At 41.5% G+C, this 27,063-nt stretch overlaps 1 protein-coding gene across 1 annotated transcript; it reads right to left on the bottom strand.

Moving 5' to 3' along the window:
* Positions 1-173: 173 nt before the first annotated feature.
* On the bottom strand, positions 174-15,903 carry Afp (alpha fetoprotein). The gene is made up of 13 exons (XM_050149929.1): positions 15,754-15,903; positions 15,090-15,141; positions 13,865-13,997; positions 10,498-10,709; positions 10,154-10,286; positions 9,108-9,205; positions 7,523-7,652; positions 6,516-6,730; positions 4,383-4,515; positions 3,673-3,770; positions 3,019-3,157; positions 1,358-1,581; positions 174-354 (listed from the first exon to the last, which is right to left on the bottom strand). Exons 1-13 carry the CDS (start codon positions 15,836-15,838, stop codon positions 174-176), a joined length of 1,833 nt encoding a protein of 610 aa, XP_050005886.1. The 5' UTR covers positions 15,839-15,903.
* Between the last annotated feature and the right edge of the window lie 11,160 nt (positions 15,904-27,063).

Genomic DNA, 27,063 nt, shown 5'->3' with positions numbered 1-27,063 from the left:
TATATATTCATTCTATTAGGAAATAAACCAAAATTACTGGTTCTCTTAATATAGTTTAAATTTTTAATTCTCCCTAGTACTTAGAAAAAAAATGTTATTATTCTAAACCTCGTAACATTTCCAAAGAAAACTTAAATTTAAGTTGCAGAATTGTAGGCTATTATTTCCATCCTTTACTGCCAGATACTCCATGCCAAGACTTTGGGGAGTAAAGCACACACCTCTTCTGCAAAACAGACGTCCCGCTCCTGGGCTTGGCAGCACTTCTCCAGGAAGCCGGAGAAATCGGCAGTGACAGCCTCATACTGCTCCTCTGTTATGCTGGGCTTTTGCTTCACAAGGTTAACGAGAAGCCTGGGGTTTAAAACAAAAGGAGATACAGGAGAGTCTGTCATACATTGGCATTTTCCCAACATGCTTTTAGTAGAATGTTTTCTGAGCCCTGGCCCCCGCCCTCGGCCATCACTCCTTATTGTCATCATTGTCGGACTTTGCCATTACATTTCTTATCAGAAAGTCTGAGGCTCAAAACAGGCCAGTGCCGGCTTCCCCTGCTGCAGGTGACAGATGAAACACCATGTCAGGATCCCACATGCTTCTACGGGGTGAACTGTGATCGCTGTCTGGCTTACCTATTTTATCCTTTCCTTTTCCCTCTTCTACAGTGTGGTTTATCCATGCACACAAGCCCAGACATTGTCACACCTTAACCTAAGGATCACTGGCTGCCTACACTCCTCACGTAGCATTGATTACATGTTGGACTTAGAGTCACGAAGGCAATAGGGAAGGCTTGTGGGGGGCGGGGGAAAGCACCATTCTGATTACCTCTTGAAACACTCTTCTGGTTGGGTGTAGAAAAATGGAACATCCCAAGGAAGGAATCCCATGTGCAAAGTCAGTGATTATGAAATTTAAATTAAAATGCATGGGCATTTGAAGAATTTAAGTTTTACTGGCTTCATCCCCATCATTACAGAATGTCTCTTGTCATGAATGAAATGTTTATTCTTTTTTTTAACAATATTGTTGAGTCAGATATAGTTAACCTGCTTATAACCACACATTCCCCATAGCTGGAATGGAAGTCCCAGACTCACACACAGATCTCTCCTGATCTTTCAGGATAGACCATCCATTTTCCTTCTACCCAAAATACATCACAATTGTTATGACAGAGACAATTTTTCATAAGCAGAAAATTGTCTGCCTTAGTGGATTTCCCCAAACCAACTTCGCCCACAAGGCTGTATGAACTCTGAAACAGAACTCATTTTAAAGAGATTCTTTAGTGCATTTATGGTCTATTGAACTTGTGAAATGTCAGGCTCCATGGTGGAAAATAAAAATGTCTTACTCTTGTTTCATGGTCTGCAGGGCTTTGCCCGGAGCTTGGCACAGATCCTTGCTCAAGGTGAATTTGTCAGCAGAAAATGGTGGAGGGACGTAGCTTTCATCCCTCACCAAGCTGGTGAGGCATGGCCTCCTGTTGGAATAGGAAGAGTTGCAGCAGTGGCCGATACCAGGGTTCAAAGGGTTTGCTTCGTGTCTTATACACAAGTGTCCGATGAAAAGGTCGGCCTGGTTGGGAGAAGGAAAAAAAGAAATCAGGGAAATGAAATGAGCTACCAAGCTGACTCCTGTTTCCAGAAATCTCATGCAGTGACACCCAATGTCCAGGACCTTACTATGTAGTAGCAGATGCTAACACGTGTGACATGGATGAAAGCCATGTGACTGTCCAAAATATGCTTCTAGCTGCATACAGACTTTCAAAAAGGAAAATTATCTCTATCTTGATATGTACAAATCAATGGGTAAGTTGTTCTCTCTGTGTATCTGGCTGAGTTTTGCTTTTATTTAAATATTTATTTTATTTCTAATTATACAACTTAGGGGTGGTAAGTGCAGTTGAGTGTAGGTGCCTGTGGAAGGCAGAGGCACCAAATCTCTGGATCTGGAGGAAAAGGTGTTTGGGAGCCATTTTCAGTAGGTGCTGAGAACCAAAATTGGGTCCTCTACAAGAACAGTACACATTTTTTTTGTTTTAATTTGGTTTGGTTTCTTTTCCAGACTGGGTCTCACTGTGTAGCCCTGGCTGTCCTGGAACTTGCTCTGTAGACCAGGTTAGCCTCAAACTCAGAGCTCTGCCTGCCTCTGCCCCTGAGTGCTGGGATTAAAGCAGTACACACTTTTAATTATCCAAGCTCTCGCTTCAATTTGAGTTTGGGTTTTGATGCAAAGGATCACTTTCTGGAGGTAAAAATAGAACAAATCCAACCTTTGCAGTTTTCTTCTACTGCAAATGGGTAAGTGTGTGTTTAAGCTTTAACATAGATTCTTCCTATTTTACATATTTTTAAGATATCTCTTAAACACATAGTTATAAATTTTAATCATTTTTAGCGTAATTGTGTGCTTACTATTCTCAGGCTAAGCCTATGTGAATTACTCAGATTACCTAGTCTAAGACGGTCATCCTACAAAAATGGTACAATCTTTATTCTCAAATATCAAACACAAACACCTCAAGCTTAGTGGCAGAAGTCCCCTTTCAATGTGACATGAAAATGAAGGGGTTATTATCCAGAACATGGATCTTACTCCTGTACTTTACCTTGGAAACAAACTGTCCCAAATATCACTGTGATGATAAGACTGGCCTGCAAAAGGCAGATCCCTAAGTATGGCTAAAATAACACAACTTTTTGCGATCTATTACAAGCAAAGCTTTGCCTTCCTTTTCAATATTAAAGTGAGACTTTAGAGAATAAGAAGTAATAAGTTGAATAACACATTGGCTATTATCCTTCCTATGCATAAAGCTTGGTTATATGTTCTTGAATCAAGCGACTGCACGCACTTCTACCAGGTGTTCTAGGATAGGAAGCCCCGTTAACGGCAAACCAATGAGAACCAGCACGACCACACCTGCCTCCCGCTGAGCTCACTAAAGAAACCAAGCGACGCCTTCTCCACATAGGTCTCCACGATTTCTCCTGGCATGGAAATACTCACCGCTCCCTCACCACAGGCAGACCATTTATCCTCACTGAGCTGGCAGCACGTGGAAGCAATGCCCACCATCTTCCTCGTGAGGTCTATCAGCTCCGCTGAGGTCAGCTGAGGGACTTTCCTCGTGTAAGCAATGAGGAACCTGAAAGAGGTATTTTGACAGTGTCCGTCACGAGTTTTTGCTCATTACTCCTCCTCAAGGACCCACTTTTGGTGTCAGAAGACATGAGGCTTGTGGCCCAGCAATGGAGAAGTCTCCATTCTGACAACCAGCCCTCATACCCCTGGCCTCCCCACACATCCCTATGGGGTGCAGATGGCGCGGTGGACTGCTTTCTTCCCAACCTCAGCACTTTGATTTCAACTGTGACCTTTGGTTGCTGGAACCTTGGCGGGCTGTGAGCCAAGGAACGGACACCTCTCCTGCAAAAAAGCTGCAGGGTTTTGGGAACCCGCGGCCGATTCAACAGCTCAGGCTGCACAGGTGTTCTTGTCAATTAAAGGGGAACAACCCGGGAGGAATCACGTGATTGAATTTATACTGACTTCTATCCAACTTGGGATGAAGTGAGAGTCGCAGTGGCTTAAGAATTTCAACGCATGTTCCCCTCAACCATTAATAATTTTAAATCACTGAAAACACTAGAAAAACCGTACTCGTTTTGTAAGTAGTAGGGCCCCATCTTCTGGAAGGCAGCACAGCTCTGCTTAGCCAGTGCCTGGCTCTCCTGGATGTGCTTCTCAAGCTCTTCTTCCTAAAAATGCAGACAGCATCACATGCATTCCTCTCCCCTCCCAGACACGCAAGCGTTAAAGATGATAGAGCGCGCCCTTTTATGAGAATTAAAACAGATGAACTCTAGAGGATATAACCACTGGGTAGAGGATTGCAGTTTCCGTATAAAACTTTTGTCTTCTCTGGGCTGTCAAATAATGACTATTCTCTCTATCCAGCTCACCATAGAGCTTTCGACTAACATTTCTTATCTTATATAAGCCATTGGTTAGTGGCTAGCATAATTACTTAGTGGTTAGATTACTAGTTTATAAGTATAACTAGCTAATTGCTAGTTAAACAAAGCTAATTTTATTTTAATTATTCTAATAAAATAGTTTATGCTTTATTATTCGGTGAGGAGCATTGCCAAAGAGCACGTGCGGAGCTCCACGCCAACTTTGTGAAGCAGATTTCCTTTCCTTCTCCCTTTACATGGTCCCAATGCCCCAACTCCGTTCCCCAGGCTCACAGAGCAGGCACCTTTACCTGCTGAGCCATGAGTCATCTCACCAGTTCACAAACAGTATTTTCAGTGGTTCCCATCAGTGCAGGTTTAGAGACTATCCCCTAAGTTCTAGAGCTGGCTTACCCCATTGTGCTGGCATGCAGGTGAGTCTTCAGCCTGGGAACACTTCTCCATTATCTCCTGGTATGTCTTAGCAATTCTTAGGATGACTGGAACAGCAAGCATGGTGTTTCTTCTTGAATATTCATAAATAAATCTGAAATATGTAGGAAACATATCATGTTTTTGGAACCAAGACAAAGTTACACTGTTCATTCCCTAAGTATTCCAATATAGTAGTCAGAGCAGAGCACATTAAAAACTCAAAGAGCAAGTGGAGCAGAAAAACAAACAAACATAATTTGAATTCTATGAACAGCAAAACTATTGACTGCACCAATAGTCTATAATAAGGGACTATATATATAGTCCCTTAAATCACCCTGTAAAGGGTCCTTTCATGAAATCATGACATCTTCCAGAAAATAGAACTGGCAATCATTAGGTCAAGCGAATAAGCCAGAGTCAGGTAAACAGTGCCTGTTTTCTCGTATGTGTAATGTAGGTCTAAAACTATGTATGCACGTATGGGAAATGATTTTCAATTAAAGAAGAATGTTGCAAATAATGCTACTTCGTTCTGTTTTGTATCCCACTTTGGCTTTCAGCTGTGCGATTTATAATCATTCATTCAACAGGTATGTTTTCCAGACTGTCCTGGATGCTAAAATTGTTCTGAACAGTGAAGAGCTAACACCATGAAAGAGAAAAATACTTCTCCTCCCCCAAGCGTTTGTTATAAGGAGGCAGAAGCAAGCTTAACTGGATCATCTATCTTCAGTGGAGACAAGAAAGATGGAGGGCAGGAAGAGGGTTGGCACCCAAAGAGGCGTGGTCACTAATTTGGCTTGTGGTCAAGCACACCTCCTTTGGGTAAGTGATCCAGCGGCAGAGGAGTACGTGGAAGAAGGGCAAGGCCTTGGAGGAAGATCCTGCTTAGCTGATATTTCCACTGAAATTTCTTTGCCACTGAAGGCCTGTTTCTATGAAGAAAATTATTAACTTTTTTAGATCTGTATGCATATATAAACCTAAGGATAGCTCTTTAGTATAAATTGTGCTCCAGAATTATAGATATTGGTAGTGTTTACTTATACCAACGAAAACAATCTCTAGATGTGTCTCCTAAATCTAGTCTTTGTTTTGGTTTTCACAATCTTGTTTAACGGTACAAATGATGAATACCTGATTTTGACACAACAAAAGAGCTACGTCTTCTGGGAAGACTGGGGAGAAAATTGAGCCATCGTTTTCATTGCTGCATTAGAACCAGGCTCTTAAATTGAGAAAGGCCCTGGAAAGTCATTAAGTTTAATGTCCTAATAGCTGCACGAGTTCCTCTCCTAACTGCATTCACAGGTACATACAATAAAGGAAAAGGTATTAACTTGACTGTTCGCGAATAGAATGAGTACGTGCCTATTGATTATACTACAAAAATTACCATTGAGCAAGTATTGCTAAACACATTTTCATTGGCTTAAAAAGTCAATAAATAGCAAGCAACCTGCTACAATGAAAGGCCTTACATCTGGCTCTAGCTGTTGAGTTATATTTAGGGGAACGGTTCTTAAAAGCATGTAGAGCAAGGGACTCTATTCGTGATCTTGAGCTCTTCTTGTTTTTAAATTTAATTTTCTTTATCTATTAGTTCTGGAGGAGGAACACATATGCCATAGCCTGCGACCGTTGTCAAGTAGCACTTTGGGAAATTGTTCCAATCATCCTAATTTCCTTGGTTTGAACTCAGGTGGCCAGGCTTGTGTAGCAAGCACTTCTTATTCTCTGTGTCACCTTGGCAGTCTAAGCTTTCCTCATTACAGAAATATCTAGGTTATCTTTATAAGTTCATGGTGGCTATCATATGAGGTACTTATATAGAATGTCATTTCTCATTTCAGAGAAAATATAAAACAATATTTAGATTCATAAGCAAGCCAAATAATAGTGGTCATTGTGGAAGTCTGGTCTCTCTACCATAGATCTCACTCTCTAGTCTCTAGCTGTCTGGTTGTGAATCCTTGGGTTCACCGCATCTAGACAGACAGCCTCAACGGAGCTCAAAACCGATAGCCACCATCCCCATTCCCATACAGCAAAGCTTCCAATCACACAACAGTCTTGATCATTGTGAACACACATTACAGGGAATGTTACCTTGCCATGTACATGATTTTTTCCTCTGAAGAAAATTTGCCAAAATTTCTATCTCCCAAAGCCTCATTTAGATTTGGAGATAACCCTTCAGGTTTGTCGTCATTTTCTGCATGAATTATGCAATAGCCAAGTTCCAGTGTGGGCAATTTGCAGCATTCTGCTGTTTTGCTTGACAGAATATCTTTTTGAGAGCATATATGTGACATGATTTTTTCCTGAAATGGGCATAACACAATTTAAGACTCAAAGATTTATCCTTTGAGGAAGACACTTGAAGCTTGAAAAGAAGTGGAAGAAGAAGAGAGGTGAAGGGAAAAACCAAGGGTCAATACGGGCTTTTGCCTCGTCTCTCTTTCTGTCTTTACCCCCTCTCTCTTCTCCCTTTTTATTCTGCTCAATCTTTTTTTAAAAATATTTATTTATTTGTTATGTATACAATATTCTGTCTGTGTGTATGTCTGCGGGCCAGAAGAGGGCACCAGACCTCATTACAGGTGGTTGTGAGCCACCATGTGGTTGCCAGGAATTGAACTCAGGACCTTTGGAAGAGCAGGCAATGCTCTTAACCACTGAGCCATCTCTCCAGCCCCATATTCTGCTCAATCTTGCTTTCCCTCATTGCTTTCCAATTTATTGCAGACCTCGTCCCATAGTTTTTTATCTATGTCCTACTTTCTATTTTAGCAGAAAAAAGTCCCCACGAAAAAAAGGAAAAGGGCTGCTCAAACCAGATAACACCTTTTTATTGGTACTGAAATTTTCCAATGGACAAAATTTGCAGGCATTCTACCCTTGCTAGCTCTCCCCTCCATCTTGATCAGAAAGATATGCAGTGAGCCACTCTGACCTCCAGAGGGCAGTCTCTAGACAACGAACCGGCGCCTGGAGAGAAAAATCTGTAACTTCACTGAGCCGCCCTGCCTGGCCCAGGTGGCCTTCATTTAGAATGAGCTGAAGTGAAAAGAGAGGCGACAGAAACCATCTCAGAGGAAGAGAGAAACTCCTACCCCATCCTGCAGGCACTCCAGCGCGTTTCCTAGACAGCACTCCTCGTGGATGTGAGCCACATCCAGGACCAGCTTCTCAATCTCAGTAAAATTCGCCTTGGGGAACTTCTGACTCATCTTAATAATGGTTCTGGGAGAAGAATATTTTTTTTTAAATCATCTTGTTTATCCATCAGAATAAAATTTCATTTTCTATAGAGTATCTGTTGAGTGAACCTCTAAGGGGGAAAGATCTGAGATGCCTTATTTTACAAGAAATAGGTCTTAGATCTCATCGGCTTTGGCCCGGCCTCTCTAGGTAGAAGCTCTGTAGATTGTGGGCTAGGTGCCCAAATGATTGGGAAGTAATTTAAAGCATCGCAAAGATTTTCTAGGGACTCAAGATCCGTGGTGTCCTTGTCTGCTCTTCCCTGACCCAAGCACTTGGTGCCCTTGTGGCACACACGGTGGCATTTGTCTATAATTTCAGCAGGCAGGAGGGGGAGGTAGAAGAATGGGAACTCGAGTCCAGCCTCAACTACCAGATTCTGCCTCAAATAGGTATTTTTATGACTGAATAACTGATGAAGGGGCGGAAAAATTCTTTGAAAACAACACTTGCTTTTCATTTCATAGAAATAAATACTTGTGAGAAACCGGGGAGGGGTGCAGATGCACAAATCAGTGAGATGAACGAAGTGGAGAAGACTCAATGTTGGAGACAAGCCAGCAGCTCAAGACAGAAGGACAGTTTAAAATAAAGCTGCCTCCAGCTAGGGACTCCGTTCATGCAAAGGGCGATCCGCGCCAATGTCCTGCTTCCTTGAGTCATTGCAGCGGATGAAGAGGGCGCAGGGCGGTAACGGGGGAGCATGCGGCGTTTATTGCTGATAGATACGTCATGCCGCTGCTGTAATTGTTTCTTCGTTTCTATTTTACTCCTACGGCGGGTTTTTTCAAGTACTTCATGAATTGACCGCTAACTTTCTAGCAGAATTGGGAGGTAATTGAAGGGTAAGTCTGGCCTCTTCCAGCAAGTGCCGGCCAGTCTTTGGAACTCACTGCAAGACTGACAACACCTATTGAGTCTCAGCTGCGCACAATACTCATGACTCACGTCATTCAGAACTCTTTTCACCTGCCATTGCTGGGTTCTAAAGCTGTTGCCTCGAGGCAAAAGCTTAATGAGAAGCAACAGTTGACAACGGGGCAGATTAGGAAGCACTGTGAACTGTGAACATGAAGAATTTCTTGTTAGGCAACAAGTCTGCGATGTCCCTCCATGAGGGTTGACCTGCTTTTTAGAAGAGCTAGGAAAATATGGTCTAACGAGGTGGTATGGTTTGATTGCGGTCGGAGACTGACGTGTCTAGAACAGGCAAACAATATAAACCTTAAAGTTCTCTCTCGAATATCAAGCCAGTGAGGCTTTTGTAATCAATGGCCAACTGATCTTCTGGCTCCCTTCTGAGCCTGAGATTTCATGACTGTAGTCACAGTCTACCTCACCAAAGGGGACTTTACTCTGCAAGAGTGACCTTGAGAAAAATGAACTCTACAGCGCCTGACTGATTGCCTCCATAGAAGCTTAGAAGCTTAAACTTACGTGGCCTGGAGGTTGCGGGATCCAAACTTCTTTATTACTGCACACACGTGCTCATTCAGCAAGCTTCCTTCTCTTAGTTCCTTGGCAATTGATGCTCTCTAGATGCAGAAGAGGTGAAGTGTTTAAAAAGAGAAAGCGCATGTATTCTTTCCAAGAATCAAAAAAGCAGTGAATTCAGGCAACACATGAAAGTGCATGGAGGAATTTTTTTCTTACTAAACTTAGAATCACCAGACATTTAAATACATTACTTCTTAATGACTTTTAGATGAATTCTTATGTATATATGGCTGAGATTTATTTAAAATACTTCAAAACAAAACATCATCGTTTTGATACTGGGACCATATGGACGGCTGTGCCTTTCCAGCCTCCAGGCAAGAAGCCTGCTGACTCCTGCTCCATTAAAAAACAAGATTGCATCACAATCTGTATTGAGGAAAGTCCTGTGATTCTTAGGAATCTGGGCCCAATTGGGGCTATATAACAAGACTGTCTCAAAAAGCAAAAGAAAGCAAGCAAGCAAAAACCAGAAGCTGAAATAGGCTCCCTTTCGCTGATGTATGAACACCACCACCAATGTTCAGCTTCTTTAACTCTGGTTGAACTTGTAGTGTGATGTCAGTTATCCATGGGGTTGTTGATTGTGTAGGAATATTGTTTCATGTTTTTATAAGAAGCTATAGGGAGCATGTCATTGTTCTGCCCTGCAGAAGAGACACAGCTCCATCTTCTGTGTAGATTGCTATTACTTCCACTTTCTTTAAAGATTCAGTACATGCTGATTCATGGAGCCGCAAAGTACACACATTTTTACTTTGGCCTACACTTGTGCCTTACCATTAGGGATATTGTTTCTAACTTTAACTATAAATACAAAAGGAGATTTCATTGATAATGAGAAAGATATTCAGTAGGATGGAAAAGGATGGCACACTCTCTGAAGACGATATTCTCCACACGAGCCATAGTTCCACTTTTAACTCTGCTTTCCCGAGTCATAGCTAGACCCCATCTAGGTTCACAGAGCTGCACAGAGTTACCACCTTTGTCTGGAAGCATTCCTCCGGGTTCTCAGCTTTGCAGCATACGGGGACGGCCTTGTCGTACTGAGCAGCCAAGGAAAGAATGGCAGGCGCGTACAAGAAGGGGTACCTTCTTGACACTTCGTAGATGACCCTGTGGAGGTGACAGCGTGTGAAAATCTGCTAACACGAATGGAAGGCAACTACTCTGAAGTGGGAAAGAGATAACATCTCCGGAGGCTGGGTCTGCTTGTGGTCTGTCCCGCATCGCACAGCCTTTATTTAACAGGAGCCTTGGCTATTATTCCCTCTGGAGTACCCTTGTAGACGGCAGAAACACTGACTGCCCTGTGGAGGGCCCTTACCTGTTCATGAACAGCTCCCTGTTTTCTTTGTATGCCTCGCAACTCTCAGCGGCTTCTGGGAAGTTAAAGGGTAAGACAGAGGCGGAAGCCGTCTTCTTGCGGGCAAGCAGACACTGGTGTCTTCCCTCCCCGCTTTGGCTGCAGCAGTCTGCGAATCCATACTTGTCAGAGAGTTCCTTCTCGTGGCAAATTTCGTCCAGAAACACAGGCATCTGGGAAAAGAAAGTCTTTTGTTTTTTGGAGTTTTTTTTTGTTGTTGTTGTTGGTTTTTTTTTTTTTTTTTTTTTTTATGAAAAGCCATGAACTCCACTGGAACAGATGTGTATCCGAAATGAAACCAGTAAATTAAGAAAGTCCTCTGCACATGTTCAAGAGGTTTCCTCTTGATCTGAAGTGATCACTTTCTTTGGTAGCTTTGAGAGTGAAGGGCTTCTAACTTACATCCTTAGGTAGCACATGTGACCATGAGATATAGCTATTTTATGTTAAAGGAAAGGGGGGCCATGTGATCGTTTATCTTTCCTATCTTGATTTTAAGTTAAGTGATTTTACTCTCTTATGTCATGAAAAATTTAGCCACCAGAAAATAAAACCTTTCCTCGTTGTTTTATAGACGCTCATTCCCTTTGGTCTTCTAGCAACAAGACAATAGTCTAAAATTGGGTATTATTTCCAGTTAAAAATAGGAATGACCTCAAAGTGGAGTAAAGATAGGACTGCCCTTCATTAGTCATAATTACAGACGTAGCTGCAAAGTCTTTAAGATGCTTTTGTCCTTAGTGCCTAAATTCACCAAGATAAGACAAGACTGGTATTCTAAAGAAAGCCTCTAAAAATGCATGTTTCATTCATTTTAGGAAAATCTTTAACTATTATGATTACTAACATTCTTAAAATCTTGACAGTCTTACTTAAGACTCTAATTCTCAATGTTCCCCTTTGATTATTGATGTTCTCTGCTTGGTTAGGATAGTTTCTCTTCGTGATGTGGTCCTGGCTGCCTGAAACTCCCTATGTAAACTAGACTGGCCTCAAACTCAGATTCCCTTGCCCCCGCCTTCTGAGCCCTGAGATTACAGGAGTGTACCACCATGCTTGTTTCAATCCACCCTTTTAGAGAAACATCTTGAATTTGCAGGGTCAAAGCAACCCATCTGTAACGTTATCCTGAACTCTAATTGAATAAAAGTTGCAATATGAGGTGTTTGGGCATAATTCATATACACGTTTTTAACTGACTAACAGAGAAAGACAAAGCCAAATATGCAAACCAAGGAATATTAGCAACTCGTGCATCTTAGCGTTTTAGGAAGCATCTGAAGTTGTCATCTTACTGGCTAGATTTCATAATGCCAGCAGTTTCCGTGCAAGCTGCTGGGGTTGAAAAGTTGTCTAACCTATAGTCTTATCCCGTGCAAACTGTACAGTTGTTAATTGTACAGTAACAATTGGCCTGGCTACCATATATCCTTTGGTGCAACACAGGCATAGATTCCCAAGGGTGGGCCATGGTGCTCTGATTGGATTTCAGGCCAGCTCTCACAGTGTGGAGTTCATACCTGGCACTGTAAATTGAGCCATGAATCCACAGTTGAGTATTTCATAAGCCCTAAGAGAAAATCTACATCCATTTATTTGACTGAATGGACATAGTATCAGACTGTCTTCTAAAACTCATCACTGTAGCCAGAGCCTAGTGCATCCCTCAGCCTGCATCCCTGAAGCTCCTATTTGCAGGGGCTGCTGATTAATACAGAGATTCACGCTGATCAAAGTGCAGATCAGTGACTGTGGGGTGTTCAACCCTAAATGGACACCTATAGAGAGGGAGCACTCTCTACCCTCAAGGGTCATGGTCCATTGGGAAACGGGGGGAAGATTGTAAGAGCCACAGATTGAAGGAGAACTTCTGAAAAACTGTTTTCAGAACAACAGGACAATTGTCCACGTGAAGTTACGATGGCTGTGGTTGTCTGTACGAGACCTGCGTAAAGCCAAGCTAGTCAAAACTCCCGCAAGGATAGGAAGGGGCTCAGAAAGCCCCATCCTTTGCAGAGGAGTTATAGGAAGTCATTGGCTGCTGGAATACAACAGGAGGTTTTCTATAGGGTGTGGCTCTTGGCACATGTGCCCGTGGATGGCCCTATACCCATACACATGCTGGAAGAGACTGTGGATTTTTAAGAAAAAGAAACAAAGCTGAGATAGAGACATAATAGTAGAGGCAATCTGGAGGACGCGAAAGGAGCAGGAATGTGATTAAAATACTTTGGAAGAAAGTCTCAAGGAATACATTTTAAAATATGCATTTTTAGAAGATCTCTTATACAATGCCCAGACACATAACATTTTGGCCACTTCAACTACACTGGGACAGAGCTCTGGGGATTGTCCTCCATACTTGAATAATTCAAAAAATATATAAAGTCCATTTTTATACAAAAGCAAACTGAAGAATAATATCTATTTCTACACCAGGACGACTGTGTACTTAAACTCGGTTGTTCTTCTGAAGCTCTGACGTGCCTGGGTACCAGACACTGATGCTCCTGTGTGTTTGCTGTATCCAACAACTTGCACAACCTGCTATGAGCCTCACACTCACTGCGCACTGCTAGACAGTGGGAGGAGCCTGCTAAGGGCCTTATTTCTGGGGCCAGAGGTCCTCATTTAAACCAGTCCTGCCAAACTGCAGTTCCCTAAAGGAATAACTCCTCTAGGCCTCAGTGTCCTATCCAGGAAAACTGTCCCCAACCTTGGAGGATTATTATCGAGATTTAACTAATTTAATTATTATTGTCATATAATATAATAATAAAATTTTACATACAATTTTGATTATATAACAGACAGGGATTGTTATATAACTTGATGATTTAGCATTTATAAATAAGATGGGGATTCTGACGATAAGCTGCAGCCAAGTTCTCTTAGCTCACTGGACAGATGTTTTGATTGGTGGACATCATCTTCCATCTAGTGTTTCTATTAGCAACGCATTTGCAGTAATTCCTAGAAAGAGGTCAGCAACACTGCGGTGCCTAAGAGAAAATGAACCGCCATTCGTAGTTACCGTAAATCTCCATGACAACTCTAAATGGACTTAAGGACACCCTGAATGGTGTAGATATAAAAGCTCAAAGAAGAGAGTGCGTTCACAGTCACTCAGAGAACCTCACTCCGTAACCTTAGCCGAGTCACCATGGTAATCGTGGCTCTTTTTAGCAGCCGCTTGCACTGCATCAGAGCTGTTCAGGACTCCAAAACCAAACGAACCCTGCGTTCATACAGCCGGTTTTCAAATAACTAAACCACATCTTCCCGGCATCTTCTCTTCCACAGCCTCAGTGGTGGTTTGGCCACTCACCTGGTTTTCTAAACACCCTCCTTGCTGCTCTTCGCTCGTGGGATTCTTAATCGCCTTCAACACGTCGCTCGTCATTTTGCTTACTTCCTCCATGGTGGCATCGGGAACGAACTGGGTAAAGGTGATGGTGGCACTGAAATAGAACCACATACAGGGGCTTAGGGACCAGACGCGGTCACACTCGTCTTCCGAGAACAGCTTTCTCTCTGGGTGGCTTATGTCCTGATCTCTTTAGACGGCCCCCCCCCCCCCCGCTAAAGATCGATGTGAGATGGAGTTCTAGCCGCTCAGAAATGAATGTCACTTTTCTTTCTGTCACCCTCACCCATAAATAAAGTGTAACCCTTAGGAGTCAAAGTAAACGGATTTCCCGAAAATGTATGTCCTCCTTTCTGGACCACTGCTCACTGTGATGCACTGGTAACTGGGAAAACCTATAGTCCTTACAGTTTTCTTTTTCTTAATTTAAGCAAAGATTAAGTCTTTAGACCTCCAGCTACGTTTGCTCCCATCATGACTGAATTCAATCCTAGCTTGCGGTAGTCTCAGTTTGACTCAAAGTGGTGTGTGTCCAGGTTTCTGCATGCAAACATCACCAGAAACACATAGGGTTAAGTTTTTTACTGTAAAATTTCAAACAGGTAGAATGGAAGCAAGATTTAAAGGAATAAAATGTCCTCCATAAATAACAAAAATAATCATATTCTATTTCCTATGACTTGATACTAAACAGTTTGCAACCTAGAGAATGCTGCAGCCTCTTCCTACTGGTATTGAAAAGACAGATTTCTGCGCTCATGCAGAGCTCTTACTGACTGCTGAGAAATTAATCTTTGGTTTTGAAAATCTGATTTGGTTTGCTTCACAGAATTCCAGGCAGTGTACAGGTTAATATGCAAGGCATTGCCCCAAAACTCAACATTTTTTATATCTATTTGGTATTCCGCATAAGTGAAACCTTAAAATTGCCCAATTCTCTCTCGTAATTTTAAAACTAATATTTGGAGCCGAGTAGTGGTGGCACATACCTTTAAACCCAGCATTCAGGAAGCAGAGGCAGGCAGATCACTATGAGTCCAAGGCCAGCCAGGTCTACAGAGTGAGTCCCAGGACAGGCTCCAAAGCTAATCCCTGTCTAGACCTGCCCCCCCCAAAAAAAAACTAATATTCAATTATCTAAATTTGTTTTTTGGCATGGCATATCTGTAATGCAAGCAAAACTTACAGGCTAAGTAAATGCTTCTCTGTCGAGCACTGGGAAGAATCTAATGTAGAAGCTGGAAAACAAAAGAGATTTTGACAAGTGATTATCTCACCGGGGAGAGCAAGCACTGATGAATTTAAACCCCGATATCTTGATTTTACCCTTGGGAAAACTCGAAGATTAAGAAACGAAGTTAACCAGACTGCTCAATTGCGGACGTGACACTATTCATCACCCTGACAGTACAGCGTTCTCATTGGCTTATTTTAGCAGCCTTTGGACATACTTATGTTACACTTGGTGTGTTCACAGTGATGCTTTGAATAGAGTCAAACCTTAATGAGAATAAAAATGCTATGCTTTTAGTCAATCTCAAGGAACGAGGAGTGTGGCCTGGTTTCATGTCTTCTCATATATATGTACACATATGAGATTAAATAAATCAAGAATGAACGAGCATGGGCTACACAAAAGCTAATCGTGTTAAACATCGCTGTGGTTTTTCTAAGCCTCTTGTCGCATTACGTTTACGCTTCAACCCAGATCTAGCCCACCAGTTAAATACTTTCCTTGTCCACAACAGCAGATATGACGCCCAAATCAAGACAGCTGAAGAGATGCCAATGTGCGAGTTTTGAAGAATTTTGTTACAGAAAAATAGCTCCTACGTTATATAGCATCTTACCTATTCCAAACTCATTTCTGTGCAGCACTTTGCAGTCAGCAAAACTTAGCAGGAAGACGACAAGAATGGACGCCCTCCACTTCATGGTTGCTGGATTGTTCGTCGTTGGCAGTGGTGGAAGCCGAACATGCGGAGCCGTCCTGCTGGCGGCCTTTTATACCCTTCTTAAGTGATGCCTGTTAACTAGTAACCATCGGCTGGCAAACATGTCACTTTACTTCCTTAGGTTGAGATGGGGCAATTTGCCAATAATTAACAGCACAGGGGTCACTTGTATCTTATGTTCAAGGACACAGACCACTTCAGAGTGGAAAAAAAGAAAAAAACATCTTGCAGGCGCTGCAAATGTTCTTCTCCACTAACCTGTTCAAAGAGATAATGTACCCTACACTGAAGAATAATTTTTATTTCAATTTAAAAATTGATATAGCCATAAAGGAAAAATACAAGACTTACTATGTAACTCAAAATACATTCTTTTAAAAATAATAAAACACATTTCATACGCTAGTCACTAAACATATTGTTTAATTCAGACTCTTCATTAATGACTCTATTCTTATTATAGTGTTATTATTTAACTCAAAAACATTTGTCAATAATGTATATTTTATTTAATGTTCCGTGTATGATTTAACACAGAAAACTTACAGTATAAACCTTGATGAAACAAGTCCTATTCTAATTAATATACCAAAGAACAATGTATGTCAGAGGTAAGTGGGTCAGCTCCATTACCCACAATTCTGTATGCATGTCACAGGTAAGTGGGTCAGCTCTATCACCCATAATTCTGTATTTATGTATGCCATAGGTAGTGGGTCAGCCCCATCACCACTCAGCAGCTCAAGATGGTTATGGCCGTGCTAAATAATAGGCACTGATGTACTTCTGACCCTAAGCGTGCTTCTTCTCATACCTTCATCCTCTATGTCACAGAGCCTGTGGTAACTTTTAATTTCTCCAAACAGTAAAGTGACTGGAAACTCTTAAAAGTTCTCCATGATTACCTAAACTATAACTCAGGCTAACAAGTCAGAACCTGTGCAGTTAAGATCCAGGCATCAATGCTTTCTAAGACTTCATATGTGATCAGTTTTATTGCAGTTTTTATTTTTTTTAATTCATTGTTTAAACATGTATTTTTTGTGCTTGAGTGTTTTTGACTGAATGTATGTCTATGCATCATGTGCATGACTATAGCTTGAGTAGGTCAGAAGATGGTGTTAGATCCCCTGGAACTGGAATTACAGATTGTTATAAGCTGCCATGTGGGTACTAAAAATCAAATCCAGGTCCTCTGGAAGAGCAGGGGGTGCGGTAACTACTGAGTAATATGTCTAGTCCATGAGCAGTTCTTTTTTTGTTTGTTTTTGTTTTTGTTTTTTTTCGAGACAGGGTTTCTCTGTGGTTTTGGAGCCTGTCCTGGAACTAGCTCTTGTAGACCAGGCTGGTCTCGAACTCACAGAGATCCGCCTGCCTCTGCCTCCCGAGTGCTGGGATTAAAGGCGTGCGCCACCACCGCCCGGCTGAGCAGTTCTTTTTTAAAAAGATGATTACAGAAACAAATGATCTTTATGAGAAAATGAATATAGTACATTCATAAAATGGAGAGAAAGGCAGCTATCGAACCAATTTTGTGGAGCAATATTTAATGCAATAGAAAGATTCTTGTAATGTATCACTAATAGAAAGCAGGAAAACAAATACGCAGTATGACATCATTCTTAGGCCATACCTGTTCTCCTTACTCTACTCAAAATAAGTAGACTAAAGCACAGCAATGGCATGTCATGGCGCCTAAGCGTTAGCTTTCTAGATTGCAAGTGACTGAGACCCTCTCTCTCTCTCTCTCTCTCTCTCTCTCTCTCTCTCTCTCTCTCTCTCTCTCTCTGTGTGTGTGTGTGTGTGTGTGTGTGTGTGTATGTGTATGTCTCCTCCCTCCCTTCCTCCCTCTCCTTTTCTTTCTCTTTCCTTCCCTCCTCATTGAATAAAATAATAATAAATGATTGAAGTCAGCTGAGTATGTTTTAGACGGTTCATAATATATCAAGTAACCTATTTCACTTTACAAAGTCTTAACTCACCAACAGCAGTTCAGATGGAGACATTCATCACACCACAGCAGTGCTGATTTTTGAGCTTCTTGTGCTGCTCCACTTAATTTTGTTTTCACTTCCCACGGTCAGACCACCTTATGTGTCATCCCGAGAGGAATCTGATCTCAGACACAGGCCCAGCTTGTGTACCCTCTCAGAATGGCAGACTTTCCTTGTCCAGCCTTTCGGCACAGGGAGATGGCAGTGCCCTAACACTGGATGTTACACACATGTGTGATGACAACAGTACTCTGAAGAAGCACTAAAACGCTCAGACCATAAAGCACTGGGTATAAAGAACTGAAGTATGGTTTTATGATTTAAGCTCTACACACTTGCCCTAACTCAGATAAACAATTCCAACGTGTGTCCCTGAGTGTGGTGTCAATGTAGAACTCAACCCTTTCTGAATGGACAATGGAGGTGTTTAGCCAATGACAAGGGCTTAAAGTGGAATAAGAGTTTCCATTGGATAACTTCCAGGATTTATATGCTTTGAGATGTTTTCCTTAGTTTGGTCGCTTGGCTGGTCAACTGTTTAGATGGTTGGTTTGTGGAAAACTGGCTTTGAGTTTGTGGTTTTTCTACCTCAGCTTCCAAGGTCCTGGATTACAGGTGTGCTCCAGCACTCCTGACCACTCTGAGATCTTCCAACCTTAACAAATCCTATTTCTCAAGTTTTAGACTAGTATGTATATGATCTGCAAGGCCATGCACCCAGTGTTTCATCATCTTTTCAAAATGGCTAGACAGATCATGTGTAATAAGATCTGATAAATATGATATTTAAAATTATGAATCCTAGAGGCAGGATCGCCATTTTCGGACTGCAGTGAAGGTAAGAGCCAGTGACTGACTGGTTTGCTTTTTGAACCCCAATATCTGTATCTGGGCTTTTATTAATCATGCTACATTTGGATGAGCCATCTAGCATTGGCCTACAGGCCTAGCATATCTGATGGTCTCTTCTGTGAGGCAGGATGTTCTGAAGAGCTGAGAGGTTTAAGAGTCAGTAGCTGACTGCTTTGATTTTTTTTGTCTTCAGGTTGAACCCCAATATCTGTATCTGGGTTTTTATAAGTCATGCTATACATGAAGATGCACATAAATATGCAAATAACTGCAGAAAATATGTACACATCAAGACAGAGGCATGTTATATGGGCCACTGAAGTCATTGGCATGCTCCTACACCTAAACCAGGAGGAACGGCCCAGATCAGCCCAGGGCCTGCTGGGTTTGCATCGTCCTTTCATCCATCCGTGCACTCTGTTTTGTGGCGTGAAACTCTGCAGTTCCAAAGCATATGACCGGAATGGCGACACAGGGTCACAGTTAAACTCATGGATATGGCGACCGGGTTTGAATTTTGCCCCCTCACTTATCTGCTGCCTGATTTTGTGTGAGGTTTCTAACACCAAAGCAAACAAGCCTAAGCCTCTGTGTGCCTTTACTCAAAGCTTAGTCACAAGTCACCCCAGATGCTTGTCCCCTGCTCTTTTTCCTAAGTCCATGGAACCACGGAAAACCAACATGGCCTGACCAACTGGACTTTGGGATAAGGAAGGTCCCAGCCTTGACTGTAGCGACTGTCAGTCAGGTGACATTAGGCAAACAACTCAACCCAGGCTTTTTTATTTTCAACATATTCACCTATAAAATTATGGTAAAACTAGTACCTTCTTAATAAATTAGGGTTAAACAAACTATCAAGAAGTAATAGCTCAAAATGAGCCCTGGAGTAGAACTCTATAGATGGGGGTTTATTTATCCAGTGAATAAAAATGTGAAGTCTACATACAAGACTCGGCTCTCTGATGGGAAGAGTCAGTGATAAGAGTCAGGTGTAGCCAAACAGGAGACTGCACCCACACTACCAGGCTGAATGATGGGTGTTGTGATATGTGGACAGATGACTGCACCCACACTACCGGGTTGTATGACGGATGCTGTGACATGTAGATGTACAGGTGAGTGCACCCACACTACCCGGATAAATGATGGGTGTAGTGATATGTGGACAGAAAGAGCCCCTGGCATCTTTGTATAGGTCAAGCGAAGTATTTTTGGAGGCAGTAACATTTCAGAGAAACCTGAGAAAAATGAAGTAAGTAGCCTCATAAAAAGGCAAAGGAGTGTAAAGGGCAAAGAAAGGCCCATTGGTGGTAGAGAGAGTGGCATGTTTAAGGATGGGAAGAAAGGCAGTGTCTGTGAAACACGGAGTTCAGAAATGGCAGAACTCAACAGGATTGGAGCACAGTGATAGAGGTTCACTTAGCTTGTGTGAGACCCTGAGTTCAATTCCCCCATAACACAGAGGAAAGAAAATGATGAAACTCACCCTGCAGAGGTGAGTTTACATTTATTTTTTAAACTTTATTGTTGTGTAAGTGTGTGTTTGTGTGTGTGTGTGTGCTACAGAAAGAAAAAGAGAAAGAAGGCATATGTATGACATTGGCACAAGCGTGTGGCAGTCAGAAGATAACATTTTAGACTCTCTTCTCTTCTTCCGCTCTTACGTGGTACCCCGGGATTGAACTCAGGTTGCCGGACAAAGTGCCTTTGTCCTCTGAGCCATTTCACCAAACTAATAGGGGGAATTATTTTTGTGAGGCTGGCAGAAGCATTATCTCAGGGACCGTATCACATTTACACTTCATCCTAAGACAATGGGAGGACTACAAAGGGAAGCTGACAAAAATCATCGTTGTGATTTGAAAATATCTTCGCTGTTGTCAAAGAAGACAAAACCAGATAAGAAACTACTGCAGTGTGCCGTCCAGTAAGACTCATGGGTGAGAGTACTGCTGGTGGGAATAGGAAGGAGGCACAGGCAAACTCAAAAGCCATGTTCACGTATATTGAGAAGAGAGAGAGAGAGAGAGAGAGAGAGAGAGAGAGAGAGAGAGAGAGAGAGAGAGACAGAGACAGAGAGACAGAGAGAGAGAGACAGAGAGAGAGACAGAGAGACAGAGAGAGACAGAGAGACAGAGAGAGACAGAGAGAGAGAGAAAGAGAGAGAGAGAGACAGAGAGAGACAGAGAGAGAGAGAGATTTGCTTTTCACTCTCAGGAGTATAGTGAGCACAGCACCCGGTTTTTCAGTTTGAAGAAATTGGCAGTGGGCATTGGCATATTGCTTCCTATCCCCAGAACTGCAAACTGGGTGGGGGGGGAGATATTGGGATAGATCTAGCTCCCAGAGGGTGACCATAGCGGTGGATGAGAAACTGCCGAGAAAAGCAAAACGAGAGACAGACAGCAACTGCTGCAAGGAAAGATAAAGAGGAGCTTTGAACCCCAGTTTGTATGCTGACCGCAAACAGTGCTAACCCTGGCGTGCCATTGCTCAAAGTTGAGTCCCAAGTACAGAGTTCCTGACAAACATTTCTGCTGTTCTCATTCCTGTTCTGTTTACTTTGCCATAAATCCTTAAATCTTCCTAGGTGCAATATGGCCTGACAAGCTGAACTTTGCCATCAAAAAGATTCTAATCTTGGTCGTGCCAATTATTAGCCCAACAGAATTGCAAAGAATTCAATATGAATGATTCTGGATTTTATCATTTATGTCACAAAAGCAATACTTCCCCTTAAGCTTAGTTTCATGTGGAGGTAGATGATGTATCCTGAATGCCGCACAGCCACGAACATTTCTAAAAAAGATAAGGATAAAGATGATCACTTTTAGGACTGGTCACTTGTGTTAGAATGTACAGTTAGGCCACACAAGTGAGTTGGCAGAAAATGATTCTCTCTTTTTGGATCTTTTTTGCCTTTTAAATTTGTATTTGTGTGTGTGTGTGTGTGTGTGTGTGTGTGTGTGTGTGTGTGGTAGGTGTGTGTGTTCTTACACTTCTAGTGTTTTACCCATCAATGCTCATAATAACGTACCATCACCCTTCAAGGTATAGATCATATATCATGCTCTGTGAGTTATAGTTATTTATGCTAATTTACTAAAGAAGGTCCCTCGCTGACAACTTCTAACACTAACAATCTAACTCTTAGATTGTTTTCTCATGGAACTTCATACATAATCTTAAATCCAATCTTTTGTGAGCTATCCAGCTCTTCCTACAGTTAACTTCTTGGGTTTACCATGGTGCTTCGCATGACATCTGAAACAGAGCATAAGCTTTAAAACTAGAAATCAAATGTCACTGAATCGAATTGTGGTCAGGATTTATGTCCTCTTGGTCCTCACGTTCTCTTTAACACAAGTGAACAGCGCACCCCTCCTGTCCTGGGAACAGAGCATATTGGAATTTTCGTGTATTATTTTATGTAATGCTAGGTCTCCACGGGCACAAGAACATATGTGAGAAGGGGGTGCCAGCCCGCACCTTGAGCAGAAGCCAACGGTTGTTATCTCCAGACCTTAAAATGAATCCTGCAAAGCAGACACACTCCAACTGTAAGTAGTATTCCAGCTCACTATGGCCCCCTTTGTTTTGAATATTTAGTTCCACTTATCGCCTACTCATGTAATCTGGGGAGAAGGCAGACTCGTGGCCATTAGAGTCTCCATATTTCTGAAACTCAAAGATTAAGAGGGTAGCTCAAACTTTGCCTTGTCATCTTCTTCCCTGTTCCCTAACACTGTTAAATTATCTTTACTTATCCTATACATGCTTCTGGAACCCATTTATGAGGACCTCCCCATACTTTTTCAGGAACTCCCTAACATAGGATCCTAGCAAGGAACTAGAAGACCACACGGAAAGACCTTTCTGCTGTGTGATGACGTGTGAACACCATCAAACTGTCCGTGACAAGCGTGTCAACACCATCAAACTGTCCGTGACAAGCGTGTCAACACCATCAAACTGTCCGTGACAAGCGTGTCCTGTGTATTCTCTGCTGGCTTCTTCCTTGGTCTCTTCTATCCAGCACTAGCTGTCACACATCTGTTCCCTTACTTGGTTTTAGTCAAGTCTCCCTCTTCTGTTTAGTCTGAGCTGATCTAGACCTCACTCTCAAGGAGAATGCTTCGCTGTTCATATTTTCTATCAACCTGTTTGGCTCAAAAGAAAATCAAAATGGGAAAAAGATTGCTTTCCTTCATCAAAGGCATTTTATCTTTGGATCTTTTGTGCTTAGAGGAGAAAATATTTTTTTTCTTCCTCCACACAGGAACAAAGTAAAAGAGTTCAGAGACAGATTGAGTAACTGAGCAACCTGTTAAACTTAAAAGGACAGAAATATGTCAAGGTCAATAAAGGTGAACTCAGACATCAATATAGGTCAAGCAGAGATACAGCAATGTCAATGGAAAGCCAACTGAAAATCGGTGTCACAGAAATGTACATTGTACCAGCAGTACATTCTCTGTGTTGACTGCTATGGACAGGCTGGGTATTAGCCCTTGAAAGTAGAAAGTTAGTCCACACAGTCAAACTATAAACCACTTGGGGGAAACACCCTGTCTGGAACAATGGCTTATACATAAACATTCCTTCCTAGGCACATTTTTGAATGGAGCCCACCTTTTCCCAGCCACTATAGCTATGACAGGGTATAGGAACTCTCAAAAGAGAGTTGGCCTTGTTCCAGCCGTTGCTGGATACTTTTTTTTCCTGGTATCTTCCTTTTCTCATGAAATACCTCTGGTAGGGAAAATTGTAAATGATAGAAATGTGTTTTTCTAATCTGGAGGCTGGGGGTTACAGATCACATGTCCCTGTAGACTCAGTGTCTGGTGAATATCCATTCCTCAAACACAGAGCAATAAATGGCAGAAAAGATGGAAACACAAATAGGACTGGGAACATTCCTTAACCTCTTTTATGAGGATGCTAAGAAGCTGGCCGTGACAGCCTGTCGTCCCAGAAGTCAGTAGGCTGAGACAGGAGAATTGCCACATGTTTGAGGCCAACCTAAGCGACATAGTGAGACCAATTCTCAAAGAAAAAGAAGAACAAAACAAAACACTAATCTATCCATAAGAACAGAGTCCCTGTGGCTTAATAATGTTCAAAGTTCCTTAAAAACACTATCACCTTAAATATTAGGTCTCCACATAAGAATTTTGAAATGACACATACTCTCAAACTGTAGCAAATAGCAAGGCTGAGTGGCATCTTATTGGTATAGGTCATTAGAAAAGAAATTCCCCAAATAGTGCCCTCATAACAAGGGACATTTGAGCAGTTGCTCATTCTCTCTGTGTGTGAGGACGCCGTAAGAAGAGACCGTATTCCCCACAGTGCAGAAGCATCTTAACTTGGGAAACTGTCCTTCTTGACAGCTTGGGGCCAAACTCTGAGCTTTATTTTTTACAGTTTTCCAAAGACGTGGCCTAGCCTTATCCCACAGCTTTGTCTTGTGCTGCTTCAACCATTAGCAAGTTTGAGATTCCTGATTTTCAACTGTGTCCCTCTTGATCACAAACTCAATTGCTCTAGCTGGAATGAATGAGAATTTCTCCTTCATCAAATAGAAGGGACTCGTCTCTATTACTTATGACACCCATACAATTCAAACCTTGTGATACTGCTCCTTAATTCAACTCCTCTCTTCAGATTCTTGATGCCAAATTGTTGAGGAATCAGTCTAGCATATTTAGGAAAACAGAAGTAATCTGAGTAAATATATAAAGCAATTATGGAAAAGTGATAATCTGTTGCATATGATATTTTAAAGTATTGGCCAGTCTAAAGTTTACAGTCTAGGGTTGAAGAAATTCAACAAGGTTTTCAGGAATGAAATAGATGAACAAAACATTTACTACCCCACCTACCCACCAACCATCAAATGTCATATTATGGTAGTTTGGTAATTCTTTCATTAGTCAAAAAATAATTCTTCCTTTCTCCAGACATTTCAAAATACTAATGCTCTTTTTAGTGTCATGCAAGTATTCCTCTATTTTCTCATCAGTTGTTCACATCACAAATGCAATTGAGATAATTATGGATTAGGTAAACTGAGGCAAAGGTAGCACAACCAAACGAAAGATTAACTATGCTTGTCACTACATTGCCAGGTGAAAGGAATTTTTCAATGTCATTTTAATCTTGTGAGACCACCATAACACACACTCTGCCCTTGACTCCAGAATCAATAAATATCACACGACTGTACTGTCTCCTTTAGTGTCAAATGCATCATATTCTTGTCCAATTATTGTATCTTCAGCCTCATGAAAAATCTAGTAATGTTATGACTAATGATTTAATGACTCTGATGAGTTTATATTGACACAAATAAATCATCCTGCCACTATATTCTTTTATATTATGTTTTTAATTTATGTCCATAACATCATTATTTATTCTATACCACCGATTATGTCACTATAGATTCTGTTTTCTGTTAGCTGTATTAGATGTTATTGTTATGTGTCTTTGATGAAAACCATAGTGGAAGTCTCTTCTATTCAGATATCTTTAACAGAAACATCTAGCAATACACTTTCTCTTCATGTTTTCCTCTAAAGTCTTCATCCACAATCACTGTATTTCTCCACTGTGTTCACTGTCATCGATCAGTACACCTCTATCTTACAGTCACTAAAAGGAAGAAGAGCTACAAGGCCTACTGTTAGGTGAAAGAAGCGATTAGATTCCTGCAAGGGTGGATACTAACTTGAGGAAACAAAATGTAAACCCCTGATGTAAACAAGACAGTGCCAAGGAAAAAAGGCCCAAGAGAGTGACAGAGCAATCGTCTCGAAAGCCCTGGGAAGAAATAGCCACGCCACTCCTGATGACTGGGAGACAATTGAAATGGAGTTTGTGGAGAGATTGGAATGAATGCAGAGAGTGAACTGGGCAGATATTTGCCTCCATCTCTGCGACCGTTTTATACCAAGAGAGGCTTCTCAACTGAAATGAAGGAAAGAGACATGATGGACCTATCTGAGCAGTGTAAGCCAAAATATCAGTCAAGACAGAGCCTAAATCCATCTTGTACCCAGTGTATATGTGACTCTACACCAACCAACTCATAACGTCCCTGAAAACTGTAGAGGGAAAAACTGAATTGGCCTAAATAACTTTGGAAAACAAAGTTTTGACTAAAAACTGTAGGTTAAAGACAAAAGAAATTGCATGTAAACACTGTACTCTAGTTGTTAATAGTTCTCATGGGGAAGATGGATCAATAATTCTGACATTCCTGAACATATATCTTGGGACTGAACAAATATGTAAATCAATGACAGATAGTGGGAGACAACTCACTATCAAGAGAAGAATGTGTGTGGATTAGCAAAACGAAAGTTGGAATGAGACCTGTGGTTCTGAAGCAGAGTTATCAGATGGAATGCATATGCATATCGATGATAGATGGATAGATAGATGATATATAGATAGATGGATAGATAGATGATAGATAGATAGATGGATAGATAGATGATAGATAGATAGATAGATAGATAGATAGATAGATAGATAGATAGATGATAGATAGGCAGATAGACAGATAGGCAGACAGACAGATAGACAGACAGATAGATAGATGGATAGATAGATGATAGATAGATAGATAGATAGATAGATAGATAGATAGATGATAGATAATAGATAGATAGATGATAGATAGATGATAGATGATAGATAGATAGATAGATAGATAGATAGATAGATAGATAGATAGATAGACAGATAGATAGATCAGGTGTGCTCATCCATATAGGTATGTCCACATACTTACTATTTCTTAGCACTATTCTTTACAAAGTAGTAGAAACAGTGAGTGCTCACTAGTGAGGGGCATAGTCAGTACTCAGATAATTCTAATGCCATTCTCCACTGACATGAACCAGGGCTACTGGAAACGGCTGCTCGAGGACTGAGGAATGGAAAACACAGTTTAATCTGTAGCATCTTGCAATGTCAGGAAGTGAAAGACACATAGAAATGAAGGACGCAGACGCCTGGAAGGGACACGATAGCCAACCTGAAAGGAGCGCGAATGTCCAAAGCTGTGATAATTTGTGTAACAAAATATATAGCTGAATTATCTCCCCAAATCCAGAATGAATATTAAGTTCATTTTGCTATGAATAATTGGATAACTGTGAAGCAAATCTGTCTCCCAAAGAATTCTAATAAAACACATAGATGTCCCCCCCCCCACTGCTATGGGAACTGCTTCAGCCAATGGCCTTTAAGATACCAGCCCACTTGGGTGTGGCCTCTTATACAAAAAATGCCTACACGAAGGGTGTGCTGGTTCTCTCTCCCAGCTTCTGGATTCGGTTCCTGT

The sequence above is a fragment of the Alexandromys fortis genome, unplaced genomic scaffold (assembly GCF_014885135.2).
Source record: "Alexandromys fortis isolate MF-2015 unplaced genomic scaffold, M_Fortis_MF-2015_v1.1 scaffold_0, whole genome shotgun sequence".
Taxonomy (NCBI): Eukaryota; Metazoa; Chordata; class Mammalia; order Rodentia; family Cricetidae; genus Alexandromys; species Alexandromys fortis.
Note: the sequence above shows the minus strand (reverse complement) of the source record. Positions and strands in the feature narration are given on the sequence as shown.

Excerpts from the sequence above, each read along its gene's own strand:
- Afp (XM_050149929.1), bottom strand. The coding sequence starts at position 15,838 with ATGAAGTGGAGGGCGTCCATTCTTGTCGTCTTCCTGCTAAGTTTTGCT. Across the intron at positions 7,653-9,107 it reads TCCCGCAACCTCCAGGCCAC|AACCATTATTAAGATGAGTC; the intron begins GTAAGTTTAAGC and ends TTCTTCTCCCAG. Across the intron at positions 4,516-6,515 it reads AAAATCATGTACATGGCAAG|ATTTATTTATGAATATTCAA; the intron begins GTAACATTCCCT and ends TACATATTTCAG.